The sequence below is a fragment of the Ailuropoda melanoleuca genome, chromosome 4 (assembly GCF_002007445.2).
Source record: "Ailuropoda melanoleuca isolate Jingjing chromosome 4, ASM200744v2, whole genome shotgun sequence".
Classification (NCBI taxonomy): Eukaryota; Metazoa; Chordata; class Mammalia; order Carnivora; family Ursidae; genus Ailuropoda; species Ailuropoda melanoleuca.
In genome coordinates this window covers 17,285,717-17,302,281 of record NC_048221.1, presented here as the reverse complement: position 1 = coordinate 17,302,281, position 16,565 = coordinate 17,285,717, and the positions used below count along the sequence as shown (strand labels likewise).

The window sequence follows — 16,565 nt, the reverse complement described above, 5'->3', positions numbered from 1 at the left end:
TTGCTTCTGATGTGTTTCAGTTTGCCAGGAGTCTGGCTCAGTTCATCCGTGATCAGAACATCAAGGACCTGAAAGTCTGGACGAGCCAGATGAAGAGGACCATCCAGACAGCCGAGGCCCTGGGTGTGCCCTATGAGCAGTGGAAGGTCCTCAACGAGATTGACGCGGTAATCACTGTCCCTGCCCTCTGCTGCTCGGTGCTCCCTGTCCCCACCCTCCGCTGCCCCGTGCTCCTGGGCTCGGCTGAGCTCAGCCAGGGCAACTGTGCTGAGGCCCTGGGGGATCTCTCTGCTTCACTTTTCTTCAGTTTTTCAGGGATTGGATCCCTCCTCCCCCATCCTTCCTTTCTTCCCTTCTTTTGAATTTAACTATCTCGACCAACCAGAATTTCTTTTGGCCATTCCAACATAAGCCTTAAAACTGATCTCTCCCCAGTTAACTCATTACCTATAACCACCCGTCTATCTTTTCCCTGTTGATTTGTTTCACCTGCTTTTATATTAAGTATGACTTATGGTATTGCACTGTTTTAATTATGGCAGTTTTTTACTTTGTTTCCTGGCCATTTGGATATCTTTTGTGAGATCTTTCGTTCTTTTTCTTCCGCTGTTGGATTGTCTGCCTTTTTCTTGGTGATTTTTAGGAATTCTTGATGTATTTTGGTTACACTCCCAACTTTTGATTGGGGGCCAGCTCTTTGGATGAACACTACTGGAGGTAATTTAGGCCCGAGTAAATGTTCTCTCTCTCCAGAGGATTAACTTTTGCTTTAGGCAGCCAGTTGGGGTGGGTTACCATAGTCTACTCAGGGATAGAGCAGTTGCAAAGCTGCGTTTCGGTCTTTGTAGAGGCCACTCAATGTTGAGGTCTTCCTCCTTCTCCTAGAATGTGGCCTGTAAGGTTCTGAGGGAAAACCTCGTGGGCCCAAGCCTCTTTTTGTCCCCTCAGCCCAGGATTGTTGCCAGCTCGGCCCGGCTTCTGTCCACTCAGTCCCTGCTTCCTGCTTGGCTTCTCTTCCCCCACCCCGCCCCCCATTTTATTGAGATATCATTGGCATGTAACAGTGTGTTAGCTGCAGGACTGCAACGTGATGGTTTGGTGAGCCTGAATATTACAAACCATTGACTAAGATAAGTTTACATCTGCCACCTCCCATAGTTACACATTTTTTTTCTTGTGAGGAGAACTTTTAAGATCTAATCTCTCAGCAACTAACTTACTTTCTTTCTTTCTTTCTTTCTTTCTTTCTTTCTTTCTTTCTTTCTTTCTTTCTCTCTCTCCCTCTCTCTCTCTCTCCCTCCCTCCCTCCCTCCTTCCTTCCTTCCTTTCAAGATTTTATTTATTTGAGAGAGAGAGAGCATGAGTCGGGGGGAGGGGAAGAGGGAGAAGCCCACTCCCCGCTGAGCAGGAAGCCCAATGCCGGGACTCGATCCCAGGACCCTGGGATCATGACCTGAGCCGAAGGCAGACGCTTCACTGACTGAGCCACCCAGGCGTCCCAAGACTTATTTATCTTATCACTGGGATTTGGTACCCTTTGACCACCTTCACGCATCTCCCCCACCCCCAGCTTCTCATCCTTTTAACTTCCACTTTCAAAGCAACAAAACCCCAAAGGGAGAAATGATGCCATATTCCAGGTTCCCCTCTTTGGGCTTCCCTTTCCTCCAAGACCTTGGCCCCTCACGGCCTCTCTGCCTTGTAGCTCTATGATAATATCAAGCCGATTTAAAAATTTTCTTTTCTGTCTGGCTTTTCTAGTTGCTCTCCCTGGAGGGTTGTTCTGAAACAAGCTAGGCCACCATCGCCTGAAGTGCTAGCTGGGAATGAGGTCAGATTTGAATTGCAGAAAGGTCACCCCAGCTGGCGTGGAGAGTGGTTTTGTTGGGGTGAGGTAGAGGGACAGGCTGGAGAAGGGAGAGCAGGGGGAGGTGCTCGCAGGGGCCTGGTCAGGTGAGGCCATCTGGAACGTGCCAGCAGCAGTGCGTGCAAGAGGAATGTGTGGATTTGCAGGCCGTTTACTCATTTGTACACGTGTTTGTGCCAGCCCGCCCTGTGGTAGGAACTGGGCCGGATGCTGGGGCCCGACGTGTGGGGAAGGGATGGAAGTGATAACTGAGAAGAAGACAAGCGTCCAGGACCATCCCAGGTTTCCAGGCCCTGGGAAGGGTTCCGGCTCACACGAGGGCAGGAACGGTGTCTGCCTTGTGCTGCACAGGGTAGGTGCTCAATAAATATTGATCCACTGAGTGGAAGGAGGAAGTTTGGGGGAGAACTGGTGAGCTCTGGAGAAAAGGGAGCACTTTCTGTGAGCCGCGTCGTAGCTCTTTTGACCGTGGTGTGGGCTCCCATCAGCTGTGGCTGCTGGGAGTCGTGGGAGGCCTGCAGCCACACTTCCACGGTCTCCCTGAGCCGCCTGGGCGCCAGCGTCTGCCCTGCAGGGACTCGGGTGAGGCTCTAGCATTGGGTTTCGCACAGAAGCCTTAGGCCACCCCAGTTTTGCGTGTGTTTTTTTTTCCTTTGTAGTCAATCTGATTATTTTCCTAGATGCTGGTAGATTCTCTTCTTTATCTTTTGAGTTTGGAAACTGTTCTAATATCTGTGATCTAGTCATCATCTTTCTATGTTTATCTTTGTTCTTTTCCTGCTTTCTGGTAAACAGCCTTGGGCTAGCCTTCTATTTCAACACTGGGATTTTTTTTCCCTTAGTTCAGTCCACAATTCGCAGTCTTATTTGTTCTTTTTTTTTTTTTTTAAATACCAGCTTTATTGAGAAATAATTCACATACCATACAGTTCACCTACCTAACGCGTACAAGTCAGCGGGGTTTGGGATAGTCATCCAATTGTGTAACCACCACAGCGATCGCTCTCAGAACATTTCATTACTCCAGGAAGCAACCCTGACCCCAGCCCTCCATTTCCTTCCAACCCCTCCCCCCAGCCCAAGGCTACCACTCATCTATTTTGTGTCTCTGCGGACCGGCCTGGCCTCATGGGGATATTTCATAAAAATGGAGTCAGACACTCTGGTCTTTTGTGACTGGCTCCTTTCACTCAGCGTGTTTTCAAGGTTGACGTTCGAGGTGGGAAGTTCGAGCTTCATTCCTTTATATTGCCCCATATCCTAGCGGACGGATATACCCCAGGTGACATAGCCAGTCATCTGTGGACAGGCTTTGGGGGGGTTTGCATGTGGGGGCTATTAGGAATAATGTTACTGTAAACATTCGTGTGCAGCTTTTTGTGTGGACATGTTGTCCTTTCTCTTGGGTAGATTCGGAGGAGTGGAATTGCTGGGTCATTTAGCAAGCTCTCTGTTTAACTGTGTGAAAAACTGCCAGACTGCCCCACTGTACATTCCCACCAGTAGTGCAGGAAGGGTCCGATTTCTCCACATCCTTCCCAACTCTTGTTATTATCTGTCATTTTTTTTTTTAATATAGCCAACCAACAGTAGAACATCGTTCAGCAAGTTCTCTGCCACTTCCTAACAAAGATCTCCTTTTCTTCAGTGTCCAGTAACTACCACCTCCATTGCCTTCTGAGGCCTCACCAGAAGCACCTTTCACATTCGTATTTCTTTCTTTCTTTTTTTTTTTTAAGATTTATTTATTTATTTATTTGAGAGAGAGAGAGAGAGAGAGTGAAAGAGCCTGAGCAGGGACAGTGGGGCAGAGGGAGAGGGAGAGAATCTCAAGCAGACTCCCCACTGAGCACAGAGCCCAATGCGGGGCTTGATCCCAGGACCCTGAGGTCATGACCTGAGCTGAAATCAAGAGTTGGCTGCTTCCTTGACTGAGCCACCCAGGTGCCCCAACATTTGTGTTTCTAGCAGCATTATGCTCATGAGGATATATGTATTTCTAACATGATAGGAACTTTCTCTACCATGCTTCACTTCCTTCTGAGCCTTTAGCAGAATCACTGTCAATGCCCATATTTTTACCAAGTATCTGGTGATTGCCAGCAATCCTTGGCATTCCTTAACTCACAGCTGCATCACCTCAGTCTCTGTCCTCACATGGCCTTCTTCCCTGCGTGTATCTCGCTGTGTCTTCACATGGTCAATTGAAAGGACATCAGCCAGTGGACTGGGGCCCACCCCTGGTGACCTCATTTACTTGGTTACATCTGCAAAAACTGTATTTCTTTTTTTCGAAGGTTTTATTTATTTATCAGTTAAGCGTCTGCCTTCGGGTCAGGTCATGATCCCGGGGTCCTGGGATCAAATCCTACGTCAGGCTCCCTGCACAGCTGGCAGGCTGCTTCTGTCTCTCCCTCTGTTGCTCCCCCTGCTTGTGCTCTCTTGGTCTCCGTCAAATAAATAAATAAAATCTTTAGGGGCGCCTGGATGGCTCAGTCGTTAAGCCTCTGCCTTCGGCTCAGGGCGTGATCCCGGAGTTCTGGGATTGAGCCCCACGTCAGGCTCTTCTGCTGGGAGCCTGCTTCTTCCTCTCCCACTCCCCCTGCTTGTATTCCCTCTCTCACTGGCTGTCTCTCTCTCTCTCTGTGTCAAATAAATAAATAAAACCTTTTTAAAAAATAAAATCTTAAAAAAATAAGATTTTATTTATTTTAGAAAGAGAGCGAGAGTGCACGCGTGAGGTGGGGGAAGGGAGAGGGAGACATAGAATCTCAAGCAGACTCCGTGCTGAGCGCAGAGCCTGACACGGGGCTCGATCTCGCAACCCTGAGATCATGACCTGAGTCAAAATCAAGAGTCAAACACTGAGCCACCCAGGCGCCCCCCAAACCCTATTTCTAAATAAAGTCATGCTCACAGGTACCAGGCATTAGGACTTGAACGTATCTTTCAGCAGGGACACATCTGACTCAACAAAGATGGTTTGTCTTTCTAGGAATTTTCTCATTTCATGTAAGTCATCTCATTTGTTGGCACAGAGTTGTTCGCAGGAGTCCCTTACAGTCTCTTCTCTTTCTGGAAGCTTGGTAGTAACGTCCCTCCTCTGTCATGCCTGATCATAGTGATTTGAGCTTTTTCTGTTGTCAATCTAGCAAAAGGTTTGTGAATTCTGTTAATCTTATCAAAGAACCAACTTCTGCTTTCCTTGCTTGTCTCTGTCTTCTGTTTTCTATTATATTCGTTTCTGCTCTGATCTTTATTCCTTCCTTCCTTCTGCTTGCTTTGGGTTTGGCTTGCTCTTCTTTTTCCAGTATCTTAAGGTGGGAGATCAGATTCTTGATTTGAGATCTTCCTTCTTCTTTTTTTTTTTCCCATACATACATTTACAGCTAAAAGTTTTCCTCTTGGTCTTTCCTTCTTTTTTTTTTTTTTTTTTTNNTTAAGATTTATTTATTTATTTGACAGAGATAGAGACAGCCAGCGAGAGAGGGAACACAAGCAGGGGGAGTGGGAGAGGAAGAAGCAGGCTCATAGCGGAAGAGCCTGATGTGGGGGCTTGATCCCATAACGCCGGGATCACGCCCTGAGCTGAAGGCAGACGCTTAACCGCTGTGCCACCCAGGCGCCCCTTGGTCTTTCCTTCTTAATAGACGACTTTGCCCCAAGGTTTGTCTAGAAAACAACTTAGAACAAAGGCAGAGACCAGCAACTTTTTATTAGGACATTTTATGGTTTCTTTCCCTCTTAGGGCCCTTAAACTACACTTAAGTGCCGTCCACCAGTGTTCTTCTCTACTGGATTTTTAAAAAAATAGTATTTATACTATTCATGCTGTGTGTGAGAGCATGTGTATCTCTAAGGACACAAGTGAAATCTTGTTTTATAGCTTGTATGAGGGTCCGTAACTCAGAAGACGTATTTCCACAGCACAGAAAACAAAAGACACAAGGAAAGACACATAGTTAACATTCCTGCATTTATTTTTATGACATAAACTGGATGGATGGGAAAGACTGTCCTGGTAGCTCTTTACAAACGAGGGGCTGCCCCCTTGCCCAGGGTCTCCACGGGCCTGCTCTTCCCAGAGGGGTCCTAAGCTCCAGGCTGGGAGGGCCCCCGTGGCCCAGGAAAGGCCCTGTAAACCTGGTCCCCTCTGCCTGCCCTCCCCCCCGACACAGGGCTGATCCCCGCGCCTGGCATGGGAGAGGTGATGACTGCCGTATCTCCCTAGGGCGTCTGTGAGGAGATGACTTATGAAGAAATTCAGGATCATTATCCACTGGAATTTGCCCTACGGGACCAGGACAAGTACCGGTACCGGTACCCCAAAGGGGAGGTAGGTGGGATTTGGGGGCTTAGCCCCAGCCACCACCTGCCGTCTGCCCCAGGACCCCTGGGGGACTCTGGAGGCTGCGTGGGCAGCAAGTGGGGCCTGACCTCAGAGCTCGGCCAGGCTGGGTGTGCCTGTCATCTCCGCCACTTCCCAGCCACAGTGCCCAGGCCGCAGTCCCCACCCCTCCTTGGCGGGGGGTGGCCATTGGTGCACGAGACCCCCAAATCTGAGACTCTTTGGATCCCTGCTCCCCAATGTTCCCCATCTTTGCCTTTCCTCTTCCCCGGGGTGTCACAGGGATCATGTCCTCCCTGTCATTCCAGACATGGAGCCCTGAATACGGACCTAGAGAGACCTTTCCCGGTTGAGTTGTGGCCACAAGAGACATGTGCTCGGACACCTTCCCTCAGTCTGGCTCCTGCCTCAGCCCAGGCCCCAGGAGAGAAATAGGTCACCTTTGACTGGGGTATCTCCCACTTCTAGGAGGTGGCCTGGGGCAGTGGCCAAATAAAGATAGCCCTACAGACACACATACACGGACACATACAGAAGCTCCCCGCCCCCCAGATGCCAGACTCTTGGCCCCTCTGCTATACTGTCTTCAGGAAAAGTACAGCTCTGGGGAGCATTAATTATTGCTCACGTCGTACTGTGAGGCAGAGTCAGGTTTAAAAACTAACCCAGATAACAGTAAAAGGAAGCAAAGCAGTTGCCTGTTCAGACTTGAGAATACAGCGGGGGAAATTGGTAGGGGAATTATAGTTAGGGAAAGAACTGATCTAAGGTTCCCCTGGAACTACAGTCAGCGTGCAGAGGGCACGTCCGGCCCCAGCGTGAGGCCTGTGTTTTGCAGGCCCACTCATTGTGTGCCAAGAGGGCTCGGTCTCCGGTGGGGAAGTCTTTATACCTCAGGGCCGACACGTTGATCCAAGGGGTCCTCATCAGCTTCCTCACGGCACCCAGGGGAGGCACGAGGCAGGCCGACCGTGAGCGTCGTTCCTGGGCCCTCAGGCATGCTGATGGGTCATGCTCCAGGAAGTTTTGGGGGATCTTTGCTCCTCCTACCCCCACGGTTCTTCCTGTGCGTTCCATCTGTCGGGGGCTGGAAGGGCGCGGTGTCTCTCCTCCCAGTCCTCAGCTGCCAGTGTGTGAATTCCAGCAGCGGAGGGTTCCGCCAGGGGCCGTGTGGGTGGGCATGGAGATGGCCCCTCAGGATGGCAACCTGAGGTCCAGCCCTCCCCTATAGTCCTCCCGGGACCTGGCCCTAGAGGATGCGAGCTCTTTCTCAGGCTGCCAGTTCTTCTCCCCTCCTAGCTTCGCTCTCAAGCTGGGCAGCTCACTGTCCCACAAAGGCAAGCCCTAGCCCGGAGCTGCCCTCCCCCCTGTGCCCCTGGGGTTCCAGGCTGGAGGATTCCCAGCCACAACCTCCCAGAATGGTGAGGGTCCCGGGAGTGAGGAGGTAGCCTGCTACCTAGAATATCTCTGTCACTACCCCTGGAGCAAGGGCCTAAAGGACCCTTCCCTCCTGTCCGTGCAGTCCTACGAGGACCTGGTGCAGCGACTCGAACCTGTCATCATGGAGCTGGAGAGGCAAGAGAATGTGCTGGTCATCTGTCACCAGGCCGTGATGCGCTGCCTCCTGGCCTACTTCCTTGATAAGGCGGCAGGTGCGGGCCGGCCCCCGGGGAGGTGGGATGTGTGGATGTGAGGGAGACGGAGGGACTGTTACGCGGGCATCCCTCGCATGCCAGCCGTGCCCATCTGTGTCCACAGAGCAGCTGCCCTACCTCAAGTGTCCGCTGCACACTGTCCTGAAGCTGACCCCCGTGGCTTACGGTAAGGAAGCTTCTTGCACGCTCACCTGGTTGCCGGATGCTGGCTTTCCACGGGGCTCCATGATTTTTCTGCAGATCCCTTGAAAATCCCATCAGGGGCTCATTCCGCCTCTGCCCCCCCCCCTGCCTTTCCCAATTTCCTTTTTTTTTTTTTTTTGTTTCAATTTTTGTGGCCACACATGCTTTTCCAGTGATCCTTAACCATCACTCACCTGCACGAGGGGCTTTTCTGGTTTTTCCGAAATCCCCACAAAGCCCAGTGGCCCCTCAGGACCTGGGCCTTAAAATATTCAGGTTATTTTGAGCGCAGAGTCATTTGAGTCCCACCTCTGCCCACTGTGCCCGCAGAGACCTCAGGCCCCCTCCTAAGCTCCTGGGTCTCAGCTCCTCACCTTCAGCACAGGCTACGAGGCACCCCTCAGGTGGTCGTGTCCTTGGGAGAATGACCAGAAAGCCCAGTGACAGCTGATGGCATGCCCCTGTGTGCTCATCGCCTTGTCCCCATCGCACAGAGCCCCTGGCCTGGTGTAGATTGGGCCTTGTGTATATGGTGTGCTTGGGGTGTGAGTGGTTCAGGGGCCCTGAAGGCTCAAGGAATGATTCCATGCTGAGCTCGGGCCTGCTGCTGCTTAGACAGCTCTCCGCCCCGGCAGTGACGGCTCGTGTCCTCAGTGAAGCCCTCCTCGGCTTCTCACCAAGGCTGCGTGTCGGCACATGGTAAACACAGGCCTGACGGGGGGCCTCCTCCTTCCTCACGTGCGCACCAAAGCTGCCTAAGGTGGGAGGACCTGGATGAGGCTGTGAATGGCTGCCCTGTTCTATGATACCCCAGGCCTCCACCAGAAAGAAGCTTCTACCCTCTATGCCTCCAGGAGGGGAAATGGATTTACATCTTCCCTTTGGCAGGTTGTAAAGTGGAATCCATATTCCTGAATGTGATGGCTGTGAATACACACCGGGACAGGCCTCAGGTATGAGCGGGGTTACTGCCGAGCCCATTCCTGGGGGATCCCGATAGAGTGGTGCCTGCCAGAGAGAGCCTGAGTTCTGTGCCAAGCCTGCTGTCTTGTTATCAGGGCGAGGTCATGGCTCTGGGCTAGGCCTTTCTGAGGGTGCTGCCCTGGGAGTGGGGAGGCCCCCGGAGCTGGGCCACCAGGGTAGGAAGTGCCTGAGCCTGCGTATGGTGGCTTCCTTCTATGGCAGCCCTACCATAGAGGTCTGAGCTAGGGGGTCCCAACTGGGAAAGAAGCAAGAGACTTACAAGGGGATGGGTGGGGAATCTTCCATGATCCCCTATAAGTTCAGGCCTCGTGAGCATCCTTTCCAACTTGAGCACCTTTAAAATTAAAATGGTATGTGCTTTGTTGGGGAAAGGACCATGCAGGTGCAGAGAGCGTGTTGGGGCTGGACAGAGACGGTCCTGCAGAAGAGCAGTTCACCACCCTGTGTTCCCCCAGTGCCTTGTTTAGATAGAAGCTCCTCAAAGTACTGCCCAGAACTCCTTTCTGTGTCTGTGGGAGGTCTCTCTGCCACACTGGTTACCTCTTCCACTGAGGCCGAGGGTGGCACCAGCCCTTCTGGACCCCATTTCCAGAGTCTGCTGTGCCAGGAAGGCTCCTGGGGGTCTCAGTTGTGCCTGCTGCCACCGTAAGGAAGCATGGTGGGCTCTGGGTCCCTGTCAAAGGTGCACGCTTTGGGCTGCTCACCTGCAGGCCCCTGGCCTTGGTCCCCACTGGCGGAGATGTGTGGATGTTCTTAAGGCTGCTGCCTCCTCACTGGGACCATCCACCATGCAGGCCTCTTCCCTGTTTGTTCCAAGACTCTGCTCCAGGCCCCGTCTGGCCCCTGTAGGTCACCAGGGAAGGCATGTCCTAACAGGCACCCTTTGTACTGAGGACAGTCCAGAAGGCACTGGGCCCCAGCATTAATAGGGTGATGGTAAGAGAAGCTCCTAAACCCGGCAGGCACTGGGGGCTGATCCCCACATCACAGGGCAGGAGCCAGTATGGCCATGGGGTAGCTGGCAGCCCCCTTGCCCACCTCTGCGTGCTGGCTCCCATTGCAGTGGCTGGTTCAGTGAAGCCAGAGGTGGGCTCCTGGGGGCTGTGTCTTCTTCCCTGTGGGTCCAGGTACATCCTGTTGCACGGGGCTACAGCCCCAGGTGACCTGCTTCAGCAGGAGATGGTTGAGAGTGCCCACAGTCAAGAAGATGGGCCACTAGGGGGGCGCCTGGGTGGCACAGCGGTTAAGCGTCTGCCTTTGGCTCAGGGCGTGATCCCGGCGTTGCGGGATCGAGCCCCACATCGGGCTCCTCTGCTATGAGCCTGCTTCTTCCTCTCCCACTCCCCCTGCTTGTGTTCCCTCTCTCGCTGGCTGTCTCTATCTCTGTCGAATAAATAAATAAAAAATCTAAAAAAAAAATAAAATAAAATAAAAAAAGAAGATGGGCCACTAGGATTGGGGGGCTCATGGGACCATCTCGTGGAGCTGAGGAAGGTGTCAGGCCCCCTCTCCCTCAGGCGTGAGCTCAGCAGGCCGTGGAAGGAGCTGGGCTTTGTGGCTTGGCGAAGGCTGTCTGTAGCTGAGGGCTTCGGGAGGTCCAGGGTGCCCTATGCCTCGGCTCTGAGAGGACAGAGCAGGCCGCAGCCGAGGAAGGGTCCACAGGCTGCTGGGGCCTCCTCTGACACCTGCCCACCGACACTTAGATGAGGAGGTGGGCACCCCCAGGAGCAGGGTCTCCTTACTTGCAGCTGTTCCCTCCTAGTTGACTCAGGCCTGAGGCAGGAGGTGGGATGGGCTCTTTCTGGGTGCTGCCTGCCCCGTGAGCAAGGAGTAAGCAGGACCCAGGCACCTTCCTCCGCTGCCTTTGAACCCTTGTGTTCGTCCACCAACCATGTGTGGAGAGGCTCTTGGGCCCTTGCTCTTAGGGAAATGTGGGGGTTGGAGTCCCACCACCTCAGCTCCTGGGGCGGGGGGAATATGTGAACCCAGAGGGCTACAGTGATGAGGAAAGGAAACAGCAGGACAGTGGGTGTCCATCTGTTCTCGCCACAGAGTGAATGTTCTGTGGTTTGTGTGTGTGTGTATTTTGCAGAATGTAGACATCTCGAGGCCCCCGGAGGAAGCCCTTGTCACGGTCCCTGCTCACCAGTGACCATGTCTCATCCACTGTGACCACCAGGCAGGTATTGAGCTCTGCAGATGAGGTCCCTTTTACAGGCCTCATGGCGCATGTGACAATTTCTCTTCTGGAACATCCCAGAGCCCGGGGCACCAGCCCCCCTGCTTCTTCACGAATGGTGACAGGGTTAAACGTGTGCCCGACCTGCTGCTATAATGCATTTGGCCAGACTTTTACCACCCGGGGCTGGTGAGAGGTGTTCTCGCAACCCGGTCCTTCCGTTGCAGCTCTGAGGTGCTGTCCCCCTGGTCCGTTGGCTCTGTGAAGTGAGAAGCCCTAAACATGTGAACAGAAAGCCCGGCTGTGAGGGTCCCACCACGGCCGAGCTGTCTGAGGCGGACCTGGCGACCCCAGCAGGGACTCTGTTGTCTTCTCTCCGTGGGACCCTGAGCTCTGCTGCCTTGGGTGAGAGAGAACACCCTTCCCGTCTTGCCCTGCCAGGAACTGGGGAGCCGCCGGGGCGGATACTCCCGCCGGCTCGGCCCTCGAGTTGGAGCTTCAGCAGACGCACGCAGGGAGCACGGCCTTTGTGGTCACCCCTTCTCGATCGCGCATACACTGGAACATTTGGGGGAGCTGGTGGCCAAGGCCAGCCCTGCCCAACGGCTGTCACAGTGATAGCACGTAAAGACATGGGGGGACATGGCATGGGTGGTCGTGTGAGCTCCCTTCCCAGTGCACACCCAGGTGCTCGAGGGAGAGGCTGCCATCCCTCCTCGCCCTCCCGGCCGTGCTCGCCAGGCTACCTCTCCCCCGTTGCCGCCTGCATCCGCATAGGAGCAGACCGTGGTGGCAGAGAAATGCATTTGCTGTGAACCATTCAGAGAAAAACGCCTGCCCTGGCGCTCATTGACCTCCGCCTGTGAGACCGAGCAGGGCAAAGGCAGGAAATCCAAGGCAGCCTGTCCAGGGGAGGATTTCCCCAGCATGGCGCAGCTTCGGCTTCTGTCATGTGCCCGTGTTCTTTTGGGCCCAGAGAGGCGGGCTGGGCAGTGGGTTCTGGCTCCATTGCGTAGCTGGGCAGGAGGCCTGGCCAGCAAATCGAGAGGCTGGGCGAGGAGGTGTCTGGGTCTGTAGTCCAATGCCCTGCTGTCCACAAGTGGGTCCTGGTCCAGGATCCCGAGCCCACCTTGTACCTGGAACTTTCCCTGGCAGAACAGCCCACCTTTCCCAGCCTCCCAGGGCTTTGGAGCCTGTAGGTGCCACCTGCCCCTGTGGGGAGTGCGTACCCCTGTCCTGCCTGCTGGTCTCTCAGCCTCGTGTGTGGCAGTGGCTGTGGACAGACCAGGTAGAGGCCTGGGGGAGGAGCTTCTGGACTTACCTCCTGACAGAGCCCTTAGCCCTGGACTCGGGACCAGAGGACCGTGCTACTGCCTTTGGGACATGGGGACCACAGCCCTTGTTTCTGTGTCCCCCAGAGTTTTGGCGACTGGGTCACTTGGACACACTTACTTGTTGGCCATAGTGGGTTTCTTTGGTTGGCGGCATGGACGTCTGGATGTCCCCAGCTCTCCGGGACCTCACACTGGCTGAGGCAAGACCCGCGAGGGCTTTTCTCTGTGCCCAGAGGGCAGTCAGGAGCTGCTAGACGCAGAGTGTTACAAGGACTGGGCCAGGGCAGAGGGACGTCTGGGGACACTGCATGGGTGGGGGCAGCTCCTCTCCGCCTCTGCCCAGGCTGGTGTCTGCATGGACGGCAGCCCGCTGGGTTGGCTGCCGGGTTTTATCCATTATGGTCCATGTGCTTGTGTCGAAGACATTTTCCCATTCTCCCTGGAATGGGTGTTGGTGGATCTCAGCCACATGTCACACTGTATCCAGCATTCTTTGCAATAAATACTTTTTTTACAAAAAATTGGGGCGCCTGGCTGGCTCAGTCTGTAGAGCATGTGACTCTTGATCTCGAGGTTGTGAGTTCAAGCCCCATGCTGGGCTTAGAGTTTACTTAAAAAAAACAAAATAAATAAAAAATAAGAATCTAAGGTTGTATCTGGTGGCCATCTCTCCATTTCAGAGGTATCTCTAACTGGTTCCACAGACTCCCACGTTGTGTTCTCCTAGGTCTGTGTTGGGATCTTTGGTCCAGCTCCCACTTCCATGCCAACCCGTCTCTGGAGAGGAAACGGTCTTCCTCTGGAGTGAGTCCTGGGCCTGGTGCCCATGGGCAGGGACAGGGCTGAGTTTTCTCTGGGCCATCCTAGGGTTCTGGGCCCTCACCCCTGAGCAGGAAGCAGATGTGTGAAGGGGCATCTGAGGTGAGCTAGAGGACCATTAAGGGGAAATTATGAGTCCCAGATGTTGGCATCCTTGGGGAGGGAGGGAACCAGGGGCTGGGTCGAGGACAGAGGGGCGACACAAGTCTGTGAGTGGGAGCGTGTTGGCTGGTTCTGTTCTGTTTTCTTTGTCACTGACCCTTGGGTTGGGGGAGACGGTGGCAGTGGGCAGGGTTTTCCCTTTCCCATGCCCCAGAACTCCACTGGACTTTGCATACCTCCTGCCCTGGGGCTGGGCTGTTGGAGGGCAGGTTGCAGGGCTGCTCCTTGGTGGACACGGTGGGGCTGGACATGGCTGGGTGCCCATCTGCACCTCTCCCAGTGTGTGGGGGTGGAGGTGGCTGTGGCCGGGCTGCTTCTGGGGAGTTCGGTGTTGCCAATAACTATGGCTCTGCCTTACCCAGGTGTGTCATGATGGGTGACAGAAACCCCTGGGCTTCATCCCCGAGTTCAGCGGGATTTCCGCTGTAATGGTCTTCCTGGTGGGTGAGATTAGGGGACAGCCTGATGGTCCTCACCCTGTCTCTGGGTACTGAGTTCCTAGGTGGAGACCTGACATGCTGACATGAGAGGCCACAGCACTTTTGGAAGAAGGTGTTGCAGATTATTAATAGCAAAGCAACAGCAGAAGGAATAAGATTTTGGGGCGCCTGGGTGGCACAGCGGTTAAGCGTCTGCCTTCGACTCAGGGCGTGATCCCGGCGTTATGGGATCGAGCCCCACGTCAGGCTCCTCTGCTGTGAGCCTGCTTCTTCCTCTCCCACTCCCCCTGCTTGTGTTCCCTCTCTCGCTGGCTGTGTCTATCTCTGTCAAATAAATAAAAATAAAATCTTTAAAAAAAAAAAAAAAAGAAGGAATAAGATTTTAACACTCTGAGAATTTTTCTTCAGGTCCCATGTTCTACCACAATCTAGAAAGAGGGATTATATATCGTCATGTTGAAAAATTGTGTAGCATTTTGGGTTGCTAGGAAACAATGACCATCATTGGATGTTAGGTCAGAGGATATTTGGATAGAAAGAAATGCTGTCGCAAAGACATAGGCTTTAGCAGGGGCGCTGGGCTGGCTCAGTCAGTGGGGCATGAGACTCTTGATCTCGGGGTTGTGAGTTCGGGCCCCGTGTTGAGTATACTGATTACTTAAAAATAAAATCTTAAAAAAAAGATATAGGTTTCGGCAACATTTGAATTATGTTTATAATATAATTATATACTACATATTAATAACTTAAACTACAATGACCATCTGCAAAGGGGAGTGTTGGCACGTTTGGCTTAGACCGATCATGTGGGGCTGGGCACATTGTTGTTCGAACAAAACTGTTTTACTGAAAGTGAAAAATGGAGGGGGTGCCTGGGTAACTCAGGCCGTTGGGCATCTGATTCTTCATTTTGGCTCCAGTCATGATCTCAGAGTCCTGGGATCGAGCTCTGCGTCAAGGGGCTCCGAGCTCAGCGGGGAATCTGCTTGGGGTTCTCTCCCTCTGCCCCCGCCAGCTTGTGCGAGGGTGCTCTCTCTCAAATAAATAAATCTTTAAAAAAAAAGAATCCCTGACATGGGGAACAGTGACTGTAGTGCTTGTTGAGGTTGAATTGTGTCCCCCCCAACAAAAAAAAATTTCATACATTCAAGACCTAACCCTAATAACTCACCATGTGACCTTATTTAGAAATAGAATCTTAGGGGACATCTGGCTCAGGTCGTGATCATGGGGTCGTGAGATCCAGCCCCACCTGGGGCTCCACACTTGGCACTGACTCTGCAATTCTCTCTCCCTCTGCCTCTCCCACTCGTGCTTTCTCTCTCTCTCAAATAAATAAAATAAATCTTAAAAAGAAATAGCAGTTTTGCAGATGTACTGCGTTGAGGTGAGGTCGTACTGCCGTAGGACGGGCCCCTAATCCCAAACTCCCAGTGCCTTCAGAGAGAGCGCGGCCCTGCCAACCCCTCGGGTCCACAGCCATGTGACAAGAACTTTGTCCTGTAAGCCACTGGGTGTGTGGTGCTTTGTTACACAGCCCTGAGCAGACAAACTTTTCAAAGACGTTCCCCTCTGCCAGGAACTTCTGAACAGTGGGGAAGGGAGTATCTCTGGGTGACTTGTCTGAGAAAGTCCAACATTTGTTTTCCAAGAACGAGCGATCTTTCTGGGGCTTTGGAGTCTCCCCTCTACATTATACCAGGAGCTTTTGACATCTTGATTTTATTTAGTGAGACTCGGCTTTCTTTCCAGCCAACCAAACAAACACACAGAACGAGCCCTGGTAGCTCAAGGCCGCACATGGGATCCAAAAGTTCTGGCAAGTGCACCTGTACTGATAAATTCAGCCCAATCTAAACTTCAGTTCTTATCTCCTTGGTCCAGGACCTGGATCTTTCCTCACACATGCTCTCCCTATTGTGACCAAGGTAAAGTAACAAAGTCTTACAATTCCTTTGATACATAAACCTTCCTCTCTGGGTTTGACTTTGTGATAAGACCTCCAGACATGCTGGAATCCATCTTTTTATTTATTTGTTTTATTTTAAAGTAATCTCTACACCCGATGTGGGGCTCGAACCCACAATCCTGAGATCAAGAGTCACATGATACTCCACTGACTGAACCCGTCAGGTGTCCTTCTGGAATCCATCTTTAGTTTAAGGCCCTGGGGATGTTAAGGAGTTTGGGAAGAGGGGCAGAAGAGTCGGCTTCCCCTGGCAAACCAACTCCCTCACAGGGCCTCAGGGGAGGAGGCCTTGCTTCCGTCAGCAGGGGGGTGCAGAGGGGCTGGTGTTGGTAGTAATCTGCTTCCTCTGCGCTCTCCCATATACATCCCATGAAATTTGTTAACGCATTAAGGGCCTCCCGTGGGCTAAGCCGTGGGGACAGAGTAGTAAGCCTGACAGACAAACCCTTGCCCTCAAAGAGTCAACACTCCCGTGGTGGTAGACACAGTAAAGATCACAGAGAGACTCGCTTCACAGGGCGCTGGGACAGAGGGGGTGTAAGAAGGCCTGGAAGGTGACCAAAGGCCCGGATGAAGCCGTGAAGCACCCTACAGCCAGTGCAAGACCCCAAGGGTGGGCTGTGCC

At 52.9% G+C, this 16,565-nt stretch overlaps 1 protein-coding gene across 12 annotated transcripts in view; it reads left to right on the top strand.

Moving 5' to 3' along the window:
- PFKFB4 (6-phosphofructo-2-kinase/fructose-2,6-biphosphatase 4) overlaps positions 1-13,071 on the top strand; it is a 31,918-nt gene extending 18,847 nt beyond the window's left edge. For 9 of the 12 annotated variants that reach the window (XM_034658262.1, XM_034658264.1, XM_019806738.2 and 6 more), the window contains 6 exons: positions 21-167; positions 6,099-6,203; positions 7,738-7,867; positions 7,974-8,036; positions 8,942-9,006; positions 11,130-13,071. In XM_034658262.1, coding sequence (XP_034514153.1) covers positions 21-167; positions 6,099-6,203; positions 7,738-7,867; positions 7,974-8,036; positions 8,942-9,006; positions 11,130-11,189 — 570 coding nt within the window. In that variant the 3' untranslated portion in view covers positions 11,190-13,071. The remainder of the gene's footprint in view (positions 1-20; positions 168-6,098; positions 6,204-7,737; positions 7,868-7,973; positions 8,037-8,941; positions 9,007-11,129) is intronic. The other 3 variants (XM_019806736.2, XM_011233365.3, XM_011233368.3) reach the window with 3 other exon arrangements.
- Positions 13,072-16,565: the final 3,494 nt, after the last annotated feature.